Source organism: Martes martes, assembly GCF_963455335.1.
Source record: "Martes martes genome assembly, chromosome: 17".
Taxonomy (NCBI): Eukaryota; Metazoa; Chordata; class Mammalia; order Carnivora; family Mustelidae; genus Martes; species Martes martes.
The window spans coordinates 2374431-2396007 of NC_137905.1; the positions used below are offsets into that span (position 1 = coordinate 2374431).

The window sequence follows — 21577 nt, forward strand, 5'->3', positions numbered from 1 at the left end:
CCGCAGCCTGGGCACCTGAGGCTCGAGCTAGTGTTCACGTCTTCTACAGCAGGCTGGCCGCACGATTTAAGTGTTTCTGGAAGGGACTGTCTTCCTGGACGCTCTGTTCTGTATTCTCACACGGTGTTGCCCTCGAGGTTATTAAAACTGGGTTGTTCCCGTATGGCTGTGCCTTTTAAGTGTCTGTCACTTGTCGCTCCTTCCTCCTTCCTCTAGGAACCACTGGTTTCTTTGACTCCCCTGCCCTCACCTTAAATCCGCTGCCTGTTCTCTGGAGAACACGCCCCCCTGTTGGCACACCGTGTTTGGAGTGACCGAGATGCTGCTCGTGTGGCTGTTGGGGGCAAGGGCCTTCCTGCCACACCTGCTCTCCAGCGGGGCCTCTGACCTGGGTCCTGGGGGCTGTTTGCGGAGCACCTGCTGCGAGACAGGCTCCACGAGAGCCGCTTCCTAGGTACTAGCTGCTCTAACCCGGCACAAGCCGAGGAAGTGCGTTGCGGTGCTGCTTTAACCCCTTTCCGTAGGTTTGCGTAGGTGGAAATAATCGTCTTTAGCCAACTAGAGCCCTTGACTTTGAACCCAGTCTGAGTCTGCTCTGCAGGGTCTCTGGGGCGGCGGTTCTGGGCACTTGCGGAGCTGTTTGGACCTGACCCCTCCTCTCACCGCACAGGCTCTAGTTTAACTGGTCTGGGGGGGGCGGTGCCCTGCAGTCTGCATCGGTAAGAGCTTCCTGGGTGGGCAGGTGGGGGGCCGGGAGCTCCGGGAGAGGCCGCCCTGCTTTGAAGGCTGCTGGCGGAAGGACGTGGTTTTACAGTCACTTTGCGGGGCTCATTTAGCCAAGTACTTGGTACCTTTGCCGAGATTTTGCGCGGTGATCTTTTTCTCTTTTTTAATGAGTGCAGCTCCAGGGTAAGAAATTTTAAAAGGAATGTTTTTACGTGGAGAATGGTTTCTGGTTAGCACTGGCTTTCACTTGGGCTAAGTCAGCAAATAGCTTTCACGACTAAACTGTCTCTTTTCCTTTTCTGGTTTTTAGAGACGCATAATTACTATTTTAGTAAGATGCTTACAAATCACTTTTCTTTTTGATTTCACGTATTTTTTCCCACTGAGTTAAAAGTATTTAACAGACGATACTCTTTCTTGTATGGAGGTGGGTTGCTTGGAAAACAGACTGAAAATGAATGAATCCGTTTGTCGAACTCTGGGGCTCAACACCCTGGAGCCCGTGTCTGAGCCTGAGGGCCCAGGCCCCACTGCCCCTCAACGTTTACAAGCTTCAGGCAGGGAGGCCTTCCGCCTCCGGGCTCCACACTCGCCACTCCTGTGCCCGGAAGGCCCTTCCTCGGCCTGGCCCGCTCCTTCTCTGGTTCAGCCTTCAGCCGAGCGGCCCCTGCGTCTGCGGAGTCCATGCCCTGCCGCTTGGAGTTGCCGTAGTTGTCGCCCTGTCTGCCCCCACAGCCGGTCCCCTGGCAGCGTCTGCGCCGCCTGCCTGGGCCGCTCAGCCCCTCAGCGTGAGCCATTTGGTTCTAGAAGCTGCTTCTGTTTTCCTGTGTTGTGTTCTTTTCTCATAGGAAGTTACTTACACTGAGACTTAGCCTCTAACTTGTGTTTCCGGTTCTAATAGTAACTGTTCCTTGCAGAAGCAGAAAATAGAAAAATACTTTTTAGAAAAGCACCCAAAGATGATAAGTGCTGTTAGTATTGTGGTATATTTTCTTCTGTCTTCAGTGCCTGTGTGCACGTACCGGTGACACCTTCTGCCTCGTTCCCAGGATCCGAGTGTGAGCATTCCCGGAAGCCTTTGTTTTGTAAAATTATCTTTTAAAAGATGCATAATGTTTAATTATATGGATATAAGTTTATTTATGTGTTTAGATATTAATCTAACTGGGTATTTACATCATTTGTAGATATATATATTTTGCTCTTTTAAAGCTAAAATGAACCTTCTTGTGTGCAGACGTATGACTGTATCACTGATTGTGTTCTTAGGATAGATCGTTCCCAGATGGGTTAGTAGATCCAGAGCTGGACTGGCGTAATAAACCTAATTTGTGTGAAGAGTTGCCCCGTTTTGTCCTTGCTGGTTGGGGCTGAGGTTGCTTCCCTTGTAACAGTAGGAACATTGACTCTTACAAATGTTTTGTCGAACTGTACTTTAAATGATACAGGACCTTTCTAGCTGCTCTGTGCTGGTTCTAGGATCGGTGATCGCTGGTCATGGTGTAGTCCGTGTTGCGGTGGCCTGTCTATGGAGAGAAGGCAGCCCCCAGCTTCCGGTAAAGGGCCACGGGGAGTGGCGGCTGTGGCCACAGACCGTTGACTTGCTGTGTGCCCAGGGAGAGTCAGCCTCGCGGAAGCAGGTCTCTGCCAGGACGTCAGAGGTGTGTGTCTCTTCCAGGTGTCCCCACGGAGCCGGTGTCCGCCGGCGCACTCGTGCTTGTCCCACCACATGCCAGCCAGACTGGCGGCCATGGGGACGAGAGCAGCCAGCGTTACGTTGAATGTTGACTGTCTGGTGAGCACACTCCTTCCAGTGCCTTTTTTATATGAGGTACGCGTCGTTATCCCCACTTTGTGCTGGGGGAGACTGGACCGGAGCCGCATGGATCCTGGCCACCCATCACAGGCAGCAGGGACTGCTGGAACCGGCGCTGTGGCCTCTCTAGGTGGGCCCTGCTCTCCCCGGGTTTGACCCGCACCAACCACCCCGTGAAGCTTGGTCCCTGCGGGGCTGCCCCTACTGGTCCGGTGACCTTGGGGAAACTCCTGGTGGGCCCTGTGGCGGCTCCTGTGCAACTGGTGAGGATTCCAGGGGTCGAGTGGCTTGGCGTGGTTACAAGCAGGTTGTATCCATGACGGAAATGGTGTAAGGTGTGCTTAAACTCTGGGCGCTTTCATTGTTTTTTCCTCTGTGGTCTCTTCCTGCGTGTTCATGTCTTGGGCATTCCATGTGCACGTGCGCCGTAAGCTGAGCTGCTGTCTTCACTGCCCCTTGCGGGCACAGCCTGGCTCACCATGCCGTGGGCAGCCCCGTCCGCAGCTCGGTGCACAGCCGTCGTCTGTCTTCCAGCCCTTGGGAACGCACTTCATCATTGCAGGGGAGACCCTGAGAGATGTCCTGTCGAGTGGGTTCGGGTGTATCTGAGGGTAGACTTTGGAACTGCTGACTTCATGGGGGGGGCGGCCGTCATCTTTTGTAGGCGTTCCCCAAGAGATTGTTTGCGGGGCGCTCGCCATGGAGAACCATGCCCTTGGGAATAAGTACCCGGGGCTCTCCCGTTGCCTGCTGCAGCCTCCAGTCTCTTACCTGGATTACTGAAGGCTCGTTCCCACGGCGGCACGGCTGGGCACTGAGTCTTTGGGTTTTCAGCAGAGTCACTATCACTCTGCCAGGTTTTTCTTGAAAAGTCCCTGGCATTACTCAGATGTTGAACGTTTGCACGCTTGCTGCCTGCTTTGCCCTCTGCCTGCCTTTGTGCCATCCGATGACTTTGAAGGATCTTTAATGAAATCGATTTTTAAAACTGAAACCTTTCTGCTAACAGTTGTGGTCCCGGTCCCTGAGTCTTTAAGTGAGTTTTCAGCGCAAAGCCTCAGGCAGCCTGTGTTGCTTTGGTCTCTCTGGCCAGAGCCCAGCACTGAGGAAGCCTTTGAGGAAAGCACCTCTTTAAGGGAGCGCACGGACAGGCAGGAGCCCTTCGCGTCTCCAGGCTGGCATGGTACGCTTTGGTGTCTCCGTCCCTTACCCGTGGAAGCAGCCTCGAGCTCATCGGATCCAATCTGCGCAGCGCTGCGGTTCTGGTGCGCGTTCCGCCCGGGGAGGGGTTGTTGGGCCTTTGCACGTTCTGACCACAGCGAGCTGCTTTACCTTGAAAGTCTTGCAGTACCAGCAGCGCCTGAGAGGAATGCAGAGTCTCGGGCCCGCCTGACCTTCTCAGTCTAATCCTGCACTTCAGAAACTGCGGAAGCATCGTGCACACAGCCGTGCACGCAAGGGGGCTGGCGTCCCAGGGCCGGCGCTCAGGCCCATTCCTGCCTGCTCACCGTGCAGCGGCTGGTGGGCCACATCACTCTCCTGGAGCGTGTGCCTCACGCCCAGGAGCGCACTCTGGGGTCCGAGTGCACTCACGCTCAAGGCCCGGTCCATCCTGTGTCGGCGCCGGCCAAGTGCTCTGCCGGTTGTGTCATGTGTCACTGAGAAGGCACACATTCTGCTTTGGAGTACAGGTGCTGCTAGAACTTGGGGAAATGGTCTGATTGTACAGACACCCGTGAGGCGCCTGTGTCGTATCAGGCGCTGTTCCAGATGCAGAGGGTACAGCGGCAAGTGAAACAGACAAGTCCTGACTTCATCGCGGTTGGACAGGTCCTCACTGAGAAGGTCACACAAGTACGGACGTGACATCCGTGAGGGAGCCGTGCGGATACATATGGGGTCCGGGGCCACTGCAGGCAGATCCTGGCTGCCAGGCCCACCCTGGTGGCCATAGTGCATTCAGTGGAGGGGAGAAGTGAGAGATGACAGGTCCCCTGTAGGTCGTGGTAGAAGCTGTCTGGCGGTGGGACGCTGATCAGCTGGTCCCCGGGGGCACAGGGAGTGTCCGTCGGGTGGGAAAGCCAGGTGCTCGTAGGACAGAGGGCCTGGAACTGATGGGAGTGGCTGAGTTGGGCTCCTGTTGGTGAGCATCTTCTCGTTTGCCCTTTGGGCCATAGCCAGAGGCGACATTTGGAACTGATCAAGTCTTTATCCTCGTGTCCGTCAGGCTCATGACTGGAGCTCTGCTTGTGAGCGTGAGTCAGAGAGCATCTGAGTTGAACTGTGGAGGTCACATGGGGCAAATTAACTTAACCAAAAATAACCCCAAACACAGCATTTCTGGGAAATGCAGGGGAAGAGCGCTTTCAGTGTAAACAGAGGAGCAAAGCTGGGATAAAGGCTTGGTTGGAAAAAGTGAGCATCTGGAAAACTAGGAAGAGATGCTCTGGTATAGCACAGTGGGGCGAACACGTCCTTCCTTCCCGCTGGTTATAGTCTAGAGTTTTCTTTCGTGTGTTTGTGTTGTCGGCACGGCCTGCGCTTCCATAGTGTGGCTCCTAGGCTTTCCCCTTCTCCTGGGAGCCGGGGCGCGTGGACCTCCACCCTTACCTTCCCCGTCAGCCCACGGAAGGACGCGCTTCCTGCCCACGCCACTGACACTGGTCCTCACAGGGGCTGGCCAGACCACGGGCCTCTGGTGCTTCGCACCCTGGCTGAGGCGTCCAGTGCACGAGACAGAAGAACACCGCGGCCACTGTCCCGCCCCGCTGTGGAAGTGCCGACGGGTGGGGGTGGGGGACCCGCGTTCGTTCCAGGCCTCTGGGGTTCCGCACACATCAGGGTTGAGAACCACCCGTCCCGTGCAGCCGTCTGTACCTCCCAGGCTGTGCTTGCGGCTGGCGTCCTGGCTGGGGTCCCTTCTCTCCCCATCCCTGCTTCTGCCCCCACCCCCCCCCCCCACCCCCGAGGCTGGTTTTCTGTTTGTGGCTGTTTGGGATGCTTTTGGCAGGCGTTGGTGTGCGCGACCGTGTTTGTGCGGGACCAGTTTGTCACCGGCGGGGCCGGCACTTCCGTGGTTGGTTGTCCGGACAGCTCAGCCTCGCTGTCCTGCGGACGAGGACTCAGCCGTGATTCCCAGGGCAGCCCAGGGAGCTGGAGGCTCATGTGGCCAGGCCAGACCCACTGGCCTCCGCTGTGCTCACGTTCCTCGCAGGAGTTAGAATGTTAACCTCCTGGGCTGTTTCCCAAAGTAATAGTTCCTGTTTGAAACTAGGAACCTTGCTCTTCGAGTAATTACTTGTAACTGTTGCTTCTGTGACATTATTTCATAGGAAAGAAATTCATTTCTGCAGTACTCAGACCTTTGGATGAAACCTTGCCAAATCTGAGGGAAATAATCCAATTTAGTTAAATGACAAATAAAAGTAATTTAAAATTTTAACTGTCTTGATAACATCTTGATAATGTTATCTGAAAAATTGACTTTTTAGAGGAGTCGTGGATGGTTAGGATTTATTTCCTTGGGCCGTGTGAACTTCCAAATTTAACTGGACTGCTGGGCGGCTTTTCTTGTGTGACGTGGGACCCGTCGGTCCTGTGCTGTGTGCGTGTGGGGAGGCCTTCCTGCCATGGCTCGGACGTGCTGGGTGGCTGGGAGGAGAGGGGCTGGCTCGCCGGGTGCCCGCAGGGTGCTGGCTGTCGCTGTGGTGCGGGCTGGTGGCCTGTCCGGCCCCTCCTGCTGGCTCTCCGCCTCTGCTGTCATGGCCCTCCGTGCCCGCACTGGGCTCCCAGGCTCCGACGGGCCACCCCGTGCCTTCCAGGGAGCGAACTGACTGATGAAAACTGGGGGCCCGCGAGGCGTGCGTGCCCCGCGCCTCCACATCAGGATGAGACCCGCAGTCACGCTCCTCTCCTGCAGACCGTGCGCCTCCTTGTGTGTGTAGCACAGGGTTTCTCACCCTCTCAAACTCACACCTCTCTTGATAAACTTTAAAATCTTAACTTTCCTTTGAAATTTTTACATACTGAATTGTGGCTGTGAGGAAGTCAAAGCGTTGGTCAGTTTCATTCTTCTCAATCTTACAAGTACTAGATAAATTTTGGCTGTAAACTTTCTAACTACTGATCCTTGTTAAGAAGGAAAAATGGAAGTTCTTGCCCCTGCCCCAGGCACCCGGGGGTCTCCTCTCTCCGAGGTCACTGCGTTCACCACTTGTCATCTCCTTCCACCGTGTGTTTGCACCGAGACACGCTGGGCACGGGCGGGAGCGGGGGTCGGGGGCAGCCTGCGTGAACTTGGCGGGGTGCTGCAGAGCCTGGGCACCTGCCGGCCTTCATGTGGCCGGAGCTCTGTGCACAGCTGTTTCGGGGGCTTTCTGCCTTCCGCTCTTGCAGAAGCTGCTGCTGTGAGCACCCCCAGCCCCGTATTGTCTCACGTGTAGGAATTTTGTGTGACGAATTCCTAGACGTGGGGTTGTAGTGCGTTAGGATGTGTACCCCAATGTCGATCGAGTTGTAGTCTCTTCTTGACTGTTCTTTTCAGAGCATTTTGTGACTTATTCAAGATTAATAGGACAGCGTTAGGTCCAGCTGTGTAATTAATTTTAAAGGGAACTCTTTGATCTGAAGAAATAAGAGAGAAGGGTTTGGATCAGGTGGAGGTATGTAATGCACGGAGAGTGTGAGTCCGTCTGCCCCGAGCGGGCAAGCGGGCACCCGAAGCAGCGGCATGGCCCCGCTCCGACGGGCACTCAACCTGGCTGGTTTTAAATCTCAGTGGTAAGCAGGAGACGGGTGATGTTGTTGTCTTTGGCAGGGAGTGGTTATTGTTACATTATCATGTCAGGGAGCGGTTATTGTTATACTATCATGTACGTACTGTTTTATATAAAAAGTTTTTATGTAAAATTTTTATATGCATGTTTTACATGAAAATTGAAACTAATAAGCAGCATTACTCTCAGGTAACAATGAAAATCATTCCACACGGACCAGATGGAAGAAAATAAGATTTTTTTTTTGTTTTTTTTTGTCCTTCCAGGTAACGCCAAGAACCGAGGCCCCGATCGGCAGCGTGAGCACCAGTCTGGAGAGCGCCCTCCACACATCGGTCCATTCCACGGAGGACTCGCCGCCCAAGAGGACTGTGGGGAAACACGCCAAAGGTGAGTGCGTCTGTGCGAGGGCTCTGGGGGAGGAGGTGCACCAGGCTGGGGAGCACAGATGTTTGTGATGCTCTTTGGTTAAAGACTTTGAGAGCTTTCGTCAGCCGTGGTGTTTTTTAGTAAGGTACATGGTTTCTCTAAGTTGTGCACGTAATATGTGAACGTATCTCTGCTGTGAAAGTCTCAAATACGGGTGTTTACTCGGGGGAAAAACAAAGGTTGTTACACTCTCCTCCCTGCCCCATACCACAGAAGTCCTAGGTTCCAGAGCAGCACTGTCCTGTGGAACTTTCTGCGGAGACCCGGAACGTTCTCTCTCAGTACTGAGTCTGTCGCCGTCAGCCACATGTGCCTTCTGAGCACTTGAAATGTGCCTCAGGCAGCCAGGGACCTGGCATTTTATCTGTATTTCCTTTCCAGTGGCACCGCGATAGCTCTGCGTGGGTCAGGACCACCATATTGGACAGTGCGGCTCTGGGGATGACCGAGGAGGGCACATGTCATGCGAGGCTGAGTCTCCTTGGTTCCTGGGCTGGTGGGACAGTCATAGCATCACACTTACCATACAGTGTAGGCTGAGTGTCGGTGACACCTGGGGCTCAGGAGGCCTGGGGCACTGGAGGCCACTCACCCCCGCCCTCCCTGGCCTTTGTTCTCCGTTTGTCCGCATCTCGGGCACAGTGTGCCTCACGGGTGTCTCATTAATGCTTCGTTTTCAACATAAAGCCCCACTGTGACGAGATCGCAGAGCCAGCCGTCCCCGCCTCAGGTCACAGTTGGCCTCCGCACTGCTGCCCTGTGCTCATGTGCAGAAGCGCGCGCTGGAAACTGAACCGGAGTCCTTGTAGGTCAGCTCCTGGGTGGGGCCGCGGTTGAGAAGACGCGGCAGGGGCTCGCTTCCCGGGATGGGCACTTGTCGCTCAGGCTTGGGGACTCTTCTTTTTTTTTTTTTTTTAAAAAGATTTTATTCATTTATTTGACAGACAGAGATCACAAGCAGGCAGAGAGGCAGGCAGAGAGAGAGAGGAGGAAGCAGGCTCCCTATGGAGCAGAGAGCCCGACGCGGGGCTCGATCCCAGGACCCCGGGATCACGACCCGAGCCGAAGGCAGACGCCCAACAACTGAGCCACCCAGGCGCCCCAGGCTTGGGGACTCTTCTCCCCGACATTGCTCTTGTCCTTTTCCCTTAGACATGTCGCCCTGGGGCACAGTGTCCTCTGTCCCTCGACTGTCCAGCGTGGGGCCTGCACCCTCTTCGTGTCAGGGGGAAGGCTTCCTCTTTCGCACAGTGCTTTTTCCTCGAGACATAATTATCAAGACCCCCTCATTCTGTCTTTTAAATATAAGCGCAGGATGTGTGGTTGTTCTCTCTGTCCTTCCCCCTGTCCGCGAGCTGTGGGGCCCCGCAGCTGCGGCAAACGAAGCCCGGCGGGCCAGGCGTTGTGAGTTGTCCTCCGTATTCTCCATGGAGTGGTTCTAAGTAGTTTCTTCTGCCCAGAATTTGGCAAGCAAGTGAGGTTGGTTTTCTTAGTCACGCTTCTCGTGATGCTCTGCCGGGCCTGGGCGGTCGCTCTTGGCAAAGCCTAAAGTCACTGCGAGTGTTATTACTATAGAGTTTTCTTGCTGTCTTTTCTGTATTCCACTTGGGGTTTGATTTTTCCCTGCCTCTTTGGAAGTCCTCGGCGAAGAAAGAGGTTAGACTTAGGTATAAAAGTTCAGGGGACAGCACTGAGGACAGCCAGAAACTGGCCGCTCGCGTCGGGCGCCGTTGAAGGCGGCGGTCGCCCTTCCCTGTGCTCTTTGTTGTGAAGATTTTCAAGCACGGGGGTAGAGGGACGAGGACAGTAGTTCCCAGCATCTGGCTTCAGTAGCAGGTGTGGGCCTGAACTCCTCAGGACCAGCAGGCAGCACTGCCCTGCTCGCCGAGAGCTCAGAGCTTCCCCCAGACCCACGCATCCCGGCCCACTTGGCTGACGCGTAGGGGAACGTCGTTAACGAGCAAGATGAGGTCGAAGTTAACTTTCGGTGGCGCTGTCTGTGAAGGGAGTTGTGGAAGGAGTTCTGTAGCTTGGCTTTCTGGGTTGGAGGAGTTACGTTTCCGAATTACCCTTGTGTGAGACTGAGTATCGCAGGACGCGTAATGACGCCGCAGACCACTTTCCAGACCTCTGTCATTCTTAGAACTTACGGATTCCTAGGAGTTTTTGTGTATGTAGGTTATACCTATAGGTGTTTATCATATTAGGCGTTAAAGCTGGAATTTTTTTTCCTAAATAAATGCTTTTTGTCGGGTGTCATTGTGGGTTTGTGTTTGTCGTGTAGCAGGGTTGTGACACAGGGTAACATCAAGTCTTGTCCACCACAGAGAATTAGAGTAGGGATTCTGGTCAGAGGCATGGCAGTAAAACCTGGCTTCTAGAAGACTCGTGGTCGGCCGCCTTGCTGGGCCGGCGCTGGGGACCGAAGGTGTGTTTGCGGTGGAAGCGTTTGGGTAACTTTGTCTATTCGCTCTTTCAACATTTTATTAAGACTTTGAAACCTACAGTAAAGTTCAGAGAATTTTACAGTGAACACCTGTCCTCCGGATCCCATAATTTCATTTTATTTTACCTGCTTCTTCCCTTAGCTGTCTCTCCATTCACGAAGACTTTGTTTATTTTTTTTTTAAGACATTGCATTTTTTGGTCCATTTCAAAGTAAGTTGTCCTGTAGCCTTTTTTGCTGTTTTCTTGCACCATTACTTTTTGGAGACTGGTTGTTTGCAGCCTTCCTCAGCCAACGAGTTTCATCTGAAGCACAGAACAGAGTTGTCTGAGTGACGGTTCCTTGTTCCCTGAAGACAGGGCGACTTGGAGAGATAGGAGTCGAGCTGACCATCCCACGATGGCTTCTTTCAGAGAGCAGCTCTGTCTGTGTCTCCATGGAGGAAGCATCCAGGGATTATGCATCTGTAACTTTTCGGGCCTTACCTTGAACTCCTAGCTGACCTCTTGATGGGGGACGCGAGAACTTGCCCTGTGCTCAGGGCTGTACTGAGGCCAGGGCTTGCTTGCCAGTGAGGTCAAGGCTTTTAGCCTCTTGATGATCTGTTGATGGCTGGAAATCAGCCATGGCGGGAGTATTTATACCTTGGAAACGGGTACAGGCCGCAGACGAGGTCCTGTCCCACGGCCAGCTGTGACACATTGTGCAGAGGGCCCCTGCGGCGGCCCGCCCCCCGCCTGTCCGGTCTGCTGCGGTCGTGTCCCTCCCGTGTGTGCCTGCAGTGCACCCGCAGCCCGGCTCTGGGAGGAGCGGGTGGTGCTCTGTGACCTGTGAGCCCCTGCGGCCTGACTGCGGAGGTCACGACAGGTCAGCCTTCATCTGCGCTTGGCTGACCTCCCCCCCCCCCCCCACTGTGTCCTCTCTTGGTTTCTTCCCGTTTTTAAACCACGGACCATCGTACCTCCAGAAGCACTGGGGTGGCGTGCTCTGTTGGTCCCCTGGTGACGCACGTCCCGGTTCTCTTGCCTCTCCGTCTGCTCGTTTCCTGTGAAATCCCCTCTCTGTCTGCCCCGAAACGCTGGTGCGGTCAGGGCTCCTCGCTGGCGTGCACTCACGCTCTGTGTGAGTGTCTTCTGTGCCGCTGGTGACTTTGAGATCGGAGAGAGCTGTCAAAGATGGAGCGGTCTCTGTTCCTGGCCCGGGACCCCGAATCCCTGTGAGTATTTCCATTGAGGTGGCCCGCTGGTGCTTCTGCCGTGTGTCCGGAATGGACCCATCACTCCCATTGTTTCCAGTATGTGCGACTGGTGCCGACCTTCAGGTGTTTGGAGCCACACCTGCAGGCCCAGCCCAGCTCGCTGCCCCACACGAGCAGACGCACCCTCATAGCCCTGGCAGGTCTGGCTCTGCGCGCTGTCACTGCGGCTGCCATCCTGGTTCAGGCCTCCGGCCCGTCTGCCACCTGTGAGTTCTCCTGTCCGGTCCATCCCCTAGCAGGGACCTGCACTACAGCTGGACCACAGTGTCCTTACGTAGGAAGCTTGTCACAGCGCTCTCAGCGGCAGCTGCTGGCAGCTGCTGTCACCGCACTGATCAGCATGAGGTGTCCCCTCCGTGTGTGTGCACCTTGTTGGTGTCACACAGGCCCACGAAGTAGGGACCAGTCTTCTTTTTGCTCAGGGATCCAGTAACTGCCCAAGGTCACTGAGCTGGAAGGTGTCTCATCTCTAACAGAACCCTCTGACAGGAGAGCCCACATGCTTACCTTGACCTGCCTGGAGGAGGCCTCCTGTGGGGTTTGTGTTCTGGCCTCATCCTGTCCTCGTGTCCCTGCTCTGGTCTCTTGTCCTTCCTCTGAATTGGTGGCTCTAGCCATGAACAGACTTCCTTAGACGCCCCACACTGTCCTGCCCGGGCCCTGAGCATCACGTCCCTCTGCCCAGACGGGCTCTTCCCTTTGAAGTCCAGCTCACATGTCACTGCTGTGAACTTTTGTAATTTTTGTGTCACTTTTGGTTAGTGCTGTCCCTAGAACATACTAATGCTGAATAAAATGTTTGCCCTAATATTTAAATAAGTGAAAACTCCTTGGGCCCTTAGGTTCAAGTGCCATATCACTAACCCTTCAAGTAGAAGATGCGTGTGTTCACTTCCTGTTGTGCTACTTGACAGGTACCCTGTATTCAGCGTCATGTTTTCCAGATCATGCCATGCACTACTCTGGTTCCTATTTATGTTTTTGGAGAATTCACAAATCAATTAATGCAATGTAGCTAGATGATAAAAAAAAAGTCAAAGAAAAACAAATTAGGGGGGCGCCTGGGTGGCTCAGTGGGTTAAAGTACTCTGCCTTCGGCTCAGGTCATGATCCCAGGGTCCTGGGATCCAGCCCCAGGTAGGGCTCTCTGCTCCGTGTGGAGCCTGCTTCCCCCCGCTCCCTGCCTCTCTGCCTGCCTCTCTGCCTGCTTGTGATCTCTGTCTGTCAAATAAATAAATAAAATATTAAAAAAAATTAGGGAAATCTTAAATATAAGGTGATGGGTCCTAGGAAGGTGTCGGAGAGGAGGCAGTGCAGGTTGATCGGCAAGTAGCGGAGTCTCCGGTTTTAGCAGGAGCTGAAGAGCCACTTCTGAAAATGACCCCCACTAACCCAGACAACCAGATGGAAGGGAGACGCCCGTCGGTATTTGAGGAACATTATTACTCAGCTGAGACTTTTAAGAATATAGTTTTCCAATTTTTAGAAGAAAACTAGATTTCAGTTAAAGAAAATTTAAGCAGGAAGCATCTTGTTTTTTTTTTTTTAAGACTGTATTTATTAGCACACAGGCAGGGGGAGCAGCAGGCGTAGGGAGTGGGCGAAGCAGACTCCTTAATGAGCGAGGGTCCCAGTGCAGGGCTCAGTCCCAGGACTCTGGGATCATGACCTGAGCTGAAAGTAGACATTTAACCAACTGAGCCACCCCAGCGCCCCTAAGCAGGAAGCATCTTAAATGTTATTCTGGTTCATTTTCTTTACTTTAAGTAAGAAGACGTTGAATCCTTCTGTTTAAGACTCGGGCGAAGGGGGTGTTTGTGCGGGGGCTGTCTTGCACCTTCTCCCGCAGTCCTGACTGTGGCGGCTTGTAGCACAGTTTGGGCAAGTTTTGAAGTGGTTTCCTATGTGGGGCACATCGAAAGTAAGCTGTTCGACGGAAGGTTTACTTGATCGAAACCAAGTAAAGGATCTATGGCAGGAAAGTGCCCGCGACTCCGTTTCTTTCCAGAAGAGTTCAGGGTGGGAAGGGAAGATGTTTCAGAGGAGTGACTCGTTCTTGGAACACATTGAAGCTGTTAGCTATACGTGTCTGAGATAAACGTGTGACATCACAGCTCTCCTAAGTCACTGGAAGTTGCTTGGCGTGAGGGTGACCCTTGGAGCGTGGCAGTTTGAATTGGAATTCCCAGGACTGCGATCACGAGAGTGTTTCTGGTCCTGGTTTTGGTGCTGCTGGCTGAGAGGCCTTTGGGTCTGGCTCAGCCCTAAACCGTCTGCGACTTTTTGCCAGCCCCCTCCCCCATTCAGATGCCCAGTCCCGTTTCAGGATGTTTCGACCCCTGGCTTGGACTGCTCGAGCAATGCCTGTGAACTTCCCTCCCACGCGAATTCCCTCCTGCCTTTTCCAATTATGTTAGCACGCTGGTTTTTGAAATTAGGTATTGATCCAATTATAAAAGTGGTAGTTTGGTGGAATTAGATATTTTATCGAAGGCCGTGTGGTCTGACCTGCAGGACCGGAGGCAGATTGCTCATGTGCGTCTTGAATGAGAAAAGAAAGAAAGTTGAAACAAACTGTCTTAAAAGGAGAACGCCCATCCTGCTTTGCTTTCTCAGTTCAGCATGAGCGAGCAGGCTGGCCTGGACTCGGGTGCCCTTGCCTGGGCCCCATCAGTCCTTGAAAGACATGCCTGCAAGCAGTCCAGACCCGAGCCTGTTTGCCCCACGTAGGAGCCCCTCTTGCCTGTCCACCTTCCCAGTGTGCCTCTGTCTGTGGCCCTTCTCTCTGGGAGTCTTCGTGGGCGATGAGAATCCCATCCCTTCCCTATGGATCGATTTCTAGCCCCCCAGACTAGCCGTGACCGCTTGCACTCTTCAGAAAATCATGAGACTTCTCTGTGCCAGTTAGATGACCGTCGGCAGGACCGACCGGGGCAGCGTGAGGGACAGGGGTCGCTGTGTCCGTCAGGAGAGAAGTGGGTCGTAAGCAGATGTTTGTTTGCACAGGGGAACAAATACCCTTTAAAATCATGAAACTGCATGATGGGAAATTTGGGATAAACTACTCGTAATTCCCACCACCAAGCACAATGATTCTTGTCAGCTTTGATAACTTATTTTTCAACTTTTTTTTATATTTTAAACGACTCTAGCCATGTCACACATACACTTTGTAATTTCTTAGTTAATATTACAAGCTCTTTTCATGTTTTTGTTCTTCTTTTTTTTTTTAAGATTTTATTTATCTATTTGACAGACAGAGATCACAGGTAGGCAGAGAGGCAGGCAGAGAGAGAGAGAGAGAGGAGGAAGCAGGCTCCCCGCTGAGCAGAGAGCCCGACATGGGGCTCGATCCCAAGACCCTGGGATCATGACCTGAGCCGAAGGCAGAGGCCCAACCCACTGAGCCCCCCAGGCGCCCCCATGTTTTTGTTCTTGAAATCGTGGTCTTTAACGTGAGCTCCAGAACCGAGAAGCGGCTTCACCGTTTCTGAAGTGTAACGGAAGGCCCCACAGCCCGTCAGCCGCTCTTGCCCCCACAAGCACTGCAGGGCCCGGTGACCACAGGTGCCTCCACGGGGACACGTCCCTGCAGGCGGAAGAGCAGAGCCCCCCGCGGTGCCCGGCAGCCGAGCCATACACACTGCCCACACTGCCCGCGGTGTGGCTCGCTCCGGCCGCCGCCCTGGCCAGGCCGCCCAGCCTGGAGCCGTGGCGTTCCAGACGCCTGGGTTCCTTACAGACGGCTGAAGAGCGTTCATCTGCTTTCCGTGCTCTCCTGTCCAAGCATGAGTCACTTCCGCCTCAGTCCAGTTGGGGTTTTCTCTCTCGACTTTTTTTTCCTGAATCCTAATATTATCCAGTCCTGGGACATTTAGGTTCACGTCGCTGTCTCATGGCAGGGAAAATGCTGATGACATTTTCCTGTGTTCATTGACTTCATATATTCTGTTGTTTAAAAAAAGGGGAGGATCTGGATTAGAGTGATGTCATTGTGGGTCAGTTTTAAAAAGGTACAGATTGGGAAAACATGAAAGCTGTTTATTTGCTGACAGTCTGATGGAGGAAGCCAGACAGGAACAGCGAGTGGTTTCACTGAGTGAAAACAGGGAGGTGTGCAACCTCGAAATGTGTTCTTTGTTTTTCCAGAAAGGAAACAAACACCTTTTTTTTTTCTTAAGAGTAATTCCTTCCTGTAAGGTGCTATTTTAAGCTTAAAAGACTTCAAACTGAGTGGGTTCTTGTATCTCCCAAGATGCATATTGAGCCTGATGTGACTTTACAGAATTAGGGAGGCCTAGGAGAGGAGAGTTTAGCAGGTAAAGGGTCTTCTCCAAAACAGCCAGTAACCTCCGTGAGGGCAAGGACCCATCTGTCACGTTCTCCACTCTGTTCCCAGCCCCTGGAATTTGACCTTGTGCACAGTGGGAATCTGATAGGACATGTCGGTGAGCAAACAACTGTTGGTTTTAGACAAAGATTGCACATTTTTCCGCACAGGTCCAGATAGTGAATATTTTTGGCTTCGGGAGGCGTGGCGTTTCTGGCACAGCGGCTGGGCTCTGCTGTCGCCGGGTGGGAGGCAGCCACTGACGACACGTCAACAAATGGTGTGGCTCTGTGCCAGCAGAGCCATTTGCACAAACAGGCCCAGGGCAGCCTCCCGTCTGCCAGCCCCGCTTTGCCCGCGCTGTCCAGGAGAAGTCTCGGCGGTGATGGAATGTTCCGGGTCTGCTCTGCAGCACGGTGGCCGCTGGCCACGTCTGGCTGTGGAGCGCTTAGGCTGAGAGAAGCACAACCCGAGAAGTAGATCTTTAAATCTGTTCGGTTGTAATTAATACACATGTAAAGAGTCACGTGTGGTTAGCAGCTGCGGTGTTGGGCATGGCAGGGTTAGAACCTTCCCCGAAGCGCGTTGCCCAGAGCGGTCTGTCGTGCTGGGAGGTGTGTACACGGTGGAGGAATAACGAGTTCTGTGGCACAGAAAACTGGGGACTTGGGAATAAGAACAGACTCGTGCCCTCGGGACCGCAGGAGCCTCTGGCTTTCCGTTGTGCCCAGTCTCCCAGGAAGTCTTGGGATTTTGTCTCTGAGCTGCTTGACCGTGAGGCTTTCTAGGCGTGTCCTTGAACACCTTAGAGCACCTGCGTTCTCGGGGAAGACCTTGGGAGATGCGGGTGTGGCAGGCCGGGACGCCGGCCGTCTGCAGGATGTGGAGCTTCATGGTTTCAGGGGTCCTGCTGGGTGCTTGGACAGTTAGGTTTGGAAGGTCCGTGGGACTCTCCGTAGTCCACGGCCCAGCGTTGTCCGGGACCAGGAGCACTGACACGGAGCAGGGTGTGTGTCACACGCACGTTCCGAAGCGCCTGGTCTGTGGTGGGCTCTCCTCCGTGGCCGCACGGGGTGACTAGACTGCCCATGTCCGCAGACAGTGTAGACGCGTCAGGAATCCGTTCCCTTAGCACATGAGAGACATTGTCATTACGTGCACACCTCAGTGTTAGTGGGCAGTTTGGAGCCCACACCACCTTTGTAAGTGGCTGTTCTGTGTTCAGCAGGTGTTTGTGCTCAGTCGTTTGCATTTTCACCCCGATCTAAGTGTCGGAGAACTTAATCCCACCCTCTGAGAAGTTCTGAGGGGCTGCAGCAGGCGGCCGGGTCCGTGCCGGCGGTGGTTCGTGTCCTCCGGCACCGGTGCCCCATGCCGCCGCTGCCTCCCGGGCTGCCTGCACGGTCACTGGACGGTGACGCCGTCACTGGGGACAGGAAGCTCCCCCGGGACGCTGTGTGGGCGCCGGTGCCCGGCACTGTCACTGCCCACAGCCCGGAGCGTGAGTTTTGGCGAAGCCGGAGCGGATCGTCCCTGGGCTGCCCTCATCGCTGGGGTCTGTGCCCTGGTGCTCCTGTCACTCCTGCTCTTTCCAAGGACCCTGCTCTTCCTTCTCTGCGATTTGTTCTGACGCTCGGCCTGTTGTCCCTGCCACCCCCGTTCCTGCAGGTGACGACTGTCTGCTTCCCTCTCCAGCCCCTCCAGCGAGCACTCGGCGGAGGAGAGCCAGCGGCGCTGGCTTCCGAAGCCGCGTTTTGAAAATTGTTAAAATATCAAATGCTAGGGGCGCCTGGGTGGCTCAGTGGTTTAAGCCTCTGCCTTCGGCTCAGGTCGTGATCTCAGGGTCCTGGGATCAAGCCCCGCATCGGGCTCTCTGCTCAGCAGGAGCCTGCTTCCCCCTCTCTTTGTCTGCCTCTCTGCCTAGCTCTGATTTCTCTCTGTCAAATAAATAAAATTAAAAAAAAAATATATCAAATGCTAACTAATGTGTACTTCAAGGTTTGATTTCATTTTTATAATCTTGTTTGTTGTTGTTGTTGTTTTTTGCTTTTACAGTGAGTGTCGAAAAGATAGACCTGAAGGGATTATCACACAAAAAAAATGACAGAAATGTTGAATGTTCCTTTGAGGTAAGATGCCAAGTTTTTTTTTTCCTTTTTCTCCTCGAAGGGGCAGGAAGGAAACATTTGCTCTGAGTAGATACTTAGATTGATCTAAGTGGAAGGTGGGCCGTCTTGCCAAGCACCGTGCTGGTGCTGGGGACGCAGAAAGCCGGGCCTGGGTCCCGGGCGGGCCGCTTCCCGCCTGGGTGCTGAGGGTTGTCTGGACTAGCGTGCTCAGCTGCTGCTGGCCAGTCACCAGAGTTGGCTGACATAGAGACACTGTGTGACAGTTGAGACACACTGCGATTTCGGATTGGAGGCCCCCAGGAACCGTGGCTCGTCGGCCTCACAGGGTGCCGGGAGCTGGGCTCTGCGGGGTCCTTGGGGGCCCGGGCTCCCCGCCGTTGAGTGCTTTGATACCCTTGGGGTGTGCGCCCTCAGCCTCACGGTCCAGGGTAGCAGCCAGGGCGCTAGTCTTCACGTTGGAATTCCAGGTAGCAAGACGCAGGATGAAGAGAAGGGAAGACTTGACTTTTCTCTTTCTTTTAAGAGAGAGAAAAGCGGCCACTAGACATTTCCACTTACGTTTTGTTGACCAAAACTTAGTTTCTTGATCCTACTGAGCTGCGGAGGAAGCTGGGAAATGTGTCCTGGCCGACCATCCCCCCGGGGTTCTGTTCCATGGCCGGCCCGCGGCGTGAGGCTGTCCTTTGACTGTGCACCTGCCCGAACCCTGAGTGATAAGGAGAACCTGCTTCCTGCGCTCCCAGGGAGTGTTCTCAGGAATCAAAGCTTCTGGTTCGTATCTAGTGTCCGTGGTCCGATCCTGTGTGTGGTTCACTGACTTGCCAGACGTATGGCTGCCTCAGAATACTTCAAGTAGTTTTGCCACTGAAAGGGTGACCTCTTCATTTGATTCCCGAGGGGGACCGCGTTGGGAGAAGCCCTCGTTTCACCGTGCACGTGTCTTCAGAGCGTATGGGAAGGCTTGCAGGCTGTCGAGACTTGGGACCAGCACCCAGGTCTCAGCACCTGGAGAACCTTGGAATCCTGACGTCTTCAAGGCCTCCCAGGAGTGGGAGCCCATTGGGTATCTGGGACCCCGAGCGTATTGATCCCCTCCACCACGCTCTGCGTCTCATGGCCGGGCCTCCCCTCGCGGTCACCACCTCCACAGGCCTGAGCCGTTCTGGGGGCTGGGCCCCACTCAGCCCGTCTGGTCGTGCCGGGCCCACACTCTGGGCTTGTACAATGTGAGACGTGGTACCTGTGGCCAGTGTGACTGCCTGTAGCTTCTCTTTGAAGATGTGAGCTTTGGCAGGATAGACGCTCGGTCTCTTGTGGCCTCTTGTGCCTCTGAGGAGGAGATGGGAGGGAATGGGGGGGCAGCAGGCTGGTGAGAACAGGGACATGGTGCCCTGAGTGCTCAGCAGAAGGAGCCTGGAGCCCCGAGCTTGCAGCGCCAGACTCGGGAGTGTGGCCTGGTGTCGACGCCGTCACGCGGCGGGGAGGTGTGTGGTTGAAGACCCTTCTGCCCCGGCGGGAGAGCCAGCGTGTTCCGCGACTTAAAGCCAAAGCCTCGGTTACCTGCGGACCTTAACTTTTCTTGAAGCGGTAACTGACAAGAGTATTCTCGTATTTAGGAAAGTGAGAATTCTTCTCTCCTCTAGAAGTCCAACCTTTTTTTCTTTTGGGGTACTTTTTTAAAAGATTTTATGTATTTATTTGAGAGGGCAAATGAGCAGGAGGAGGGGCAGAGGGCGAGAGAGAGGGAATCGCAAGCGGACCGTGACTCGGAGCCAGGCCTGGGGCTCCGCCGCTGAGATGGGGACCTGAGCCGAAGTCGGGAGTCGGACGCTCAACCGACTGAGCCACCCAGGTGCCCTCTGGAGTACTAACTCGATGTGCCCTCAGGGATTCCCAGCCCGAACCGTGTTTGTTGAACGGTAACTCCGGGCACAAAGGAAAGATAGGATCAACGTTAAAAAAATTTTTACTTTATTACAGTAGTAACACTGTTCATTTACGTAGCGGAAACCGTGTGCTTGTTTTGTGCGGGGCTTGTGGGGAGCTGCTTGTGGCTGTCGTTCGCCGGTCAGGCTGGGGACTCCTGTCATGCGAGGAGGGGAGACTCCTCGAGGCTGTGCACCTTTGGCAGTGAAGGTGCGGGGGTGCCGCCAAGTGCTGCCAGCCCCGCACTCCGGAGAGAGCACAGCGGCGAGCCCATCCATCTCCCCCACCTGCTGTCGTCTGAAATGACTCCCTCAAAAATAAGCCCCAGGAGGATTTTTCTGTCTTAGAAATCAACAAGCTAGCCCTAAAATATTTACGGAAGGAACAACAGAGTAGTCAAAACAATTTTGAGAAGAAGGATTAAGTTGGAAGCTGCCATTGCCTGTTTTGGAGACTCGCCGTCAGACTCCGGGGATGCTGGTGCATCGGGTCGCGGTGAGCTTGGGGCATCTGTGAGTGGGCGGGAGAGAGTCCAGAGTTAGACCCGCAGGTGGGTGGCCGACTGACGAGCACGCGGTTCGGGGAAGAAAGGACGATCTTTTCAACAAATGGCTCCGGAACCCTTGACCAGACCTGTCACCTCACATAGAAAACTAAGTCAAAACTGATCATAGTGCGGAATGTACAACCTAAGACGATGAAAGTTCTGGAAGAAAGCATGTAAGACTGTGGCTAGGCAGAGATCTCTTTGCTACGGTACTGAGAGCATGGCCCACGAAAGGCAACACGAACACGCAAGCCTTGATCGACTGTCGGACTTGCTCCTCTAAAAGCACGGGAGATGGCCGAGCCGGGTGCAGCCTGGGAGGTATTTGCACATTACGTGCTCGACAGTTTTCATCCCAAACGAGAACTCTCACCACTTGGTATGAGAGAGCAACCTGGTAAAAAATGAGCCGAAGATTTGAACCGACACTTAAGCAGAGAGTGTTCAGAGGGTGAAGGTCCCCCCCGAGCAGATGTTGGGCCGTCCTCGTCAGTGGGAGGATGACCATGAGAGGCACGGGGGGCGCTGCTGTGCGCCTGCAGGACGGCCGAGCGGGGGACCCCGGGCCGGTGGGCTGCTGGCAGGGGCGCGCATGGCCAAGCTGGGCCCCTCTCCAGCGGTCGGCGCCTGTGCTCTGGCCTGTGGCCTCTTTGCAAAGCTGTCTGGGAGTTTTATAAAAAGCTAAACGTTTCCCTAAAGTATGTCCCATTAGTGCCACCACCAGGTACTGACCCACAGGAGAGGAAGGCACTGGGTCACACAGAGACTTGTGTGTGAACGTTCACACCACTTGAATGTGGACCACCTTGAGCGGCCATCCTCAGGAGAATGGATCAGCGCGGTGGTTCCAGAAATACTGCGGAAGGACCGCCCGGAGCGGAGAGCTCTGAGCTAGTGTTACACGAGCAGTGTGGAGAAAACTCACACTGTGTGAAAAAACCAGACCTTTTGCCAAAAAAGATGTATGGTGTGGGTCCATTTACATAAAACTAGGAAATGCAGATTGTCCAGTAACAGAAGGCACACAGTGGCTTCCTGGGGGTAAGGGACACGCTTGTGGTATTGATGGGAGTGGTGGTTTCCTGGACGCAGACACAGGCCTAGACTGAGCACTTTATGCCCTTTAGATGGGTGTGGTTTATGGTCTGTTATCAGTCAGTAAAATTAAAAAAAAAACAAACAAACTTATCTGAGG

General features: G+C 54.1%; 1 protein-coding gene across 1 annotated transcript in view; it reads left to right on the forward strand.

The window, feature by feature from the left end:
• ZCCHC14 (zinc finger CCHC-type containing 14) overlaps positions 1-21577 on the forward strand; it is a 51778-nt gene that overhangs the window by 14663 nt on the left and 15538 nt on the right. The window contains exons 2-3 of the mRNA XM_080827890.1: positions 7584-7707; positions 17836-17909. Coding sequence (XP_080684016.1) covers positions 7584-7707; positions 17836-17909 — 198 coding nt within the window. The remainder of the gene's footprint in view (positions 1-7583; positions 7708-17835; positions 17910-21577) is intronic.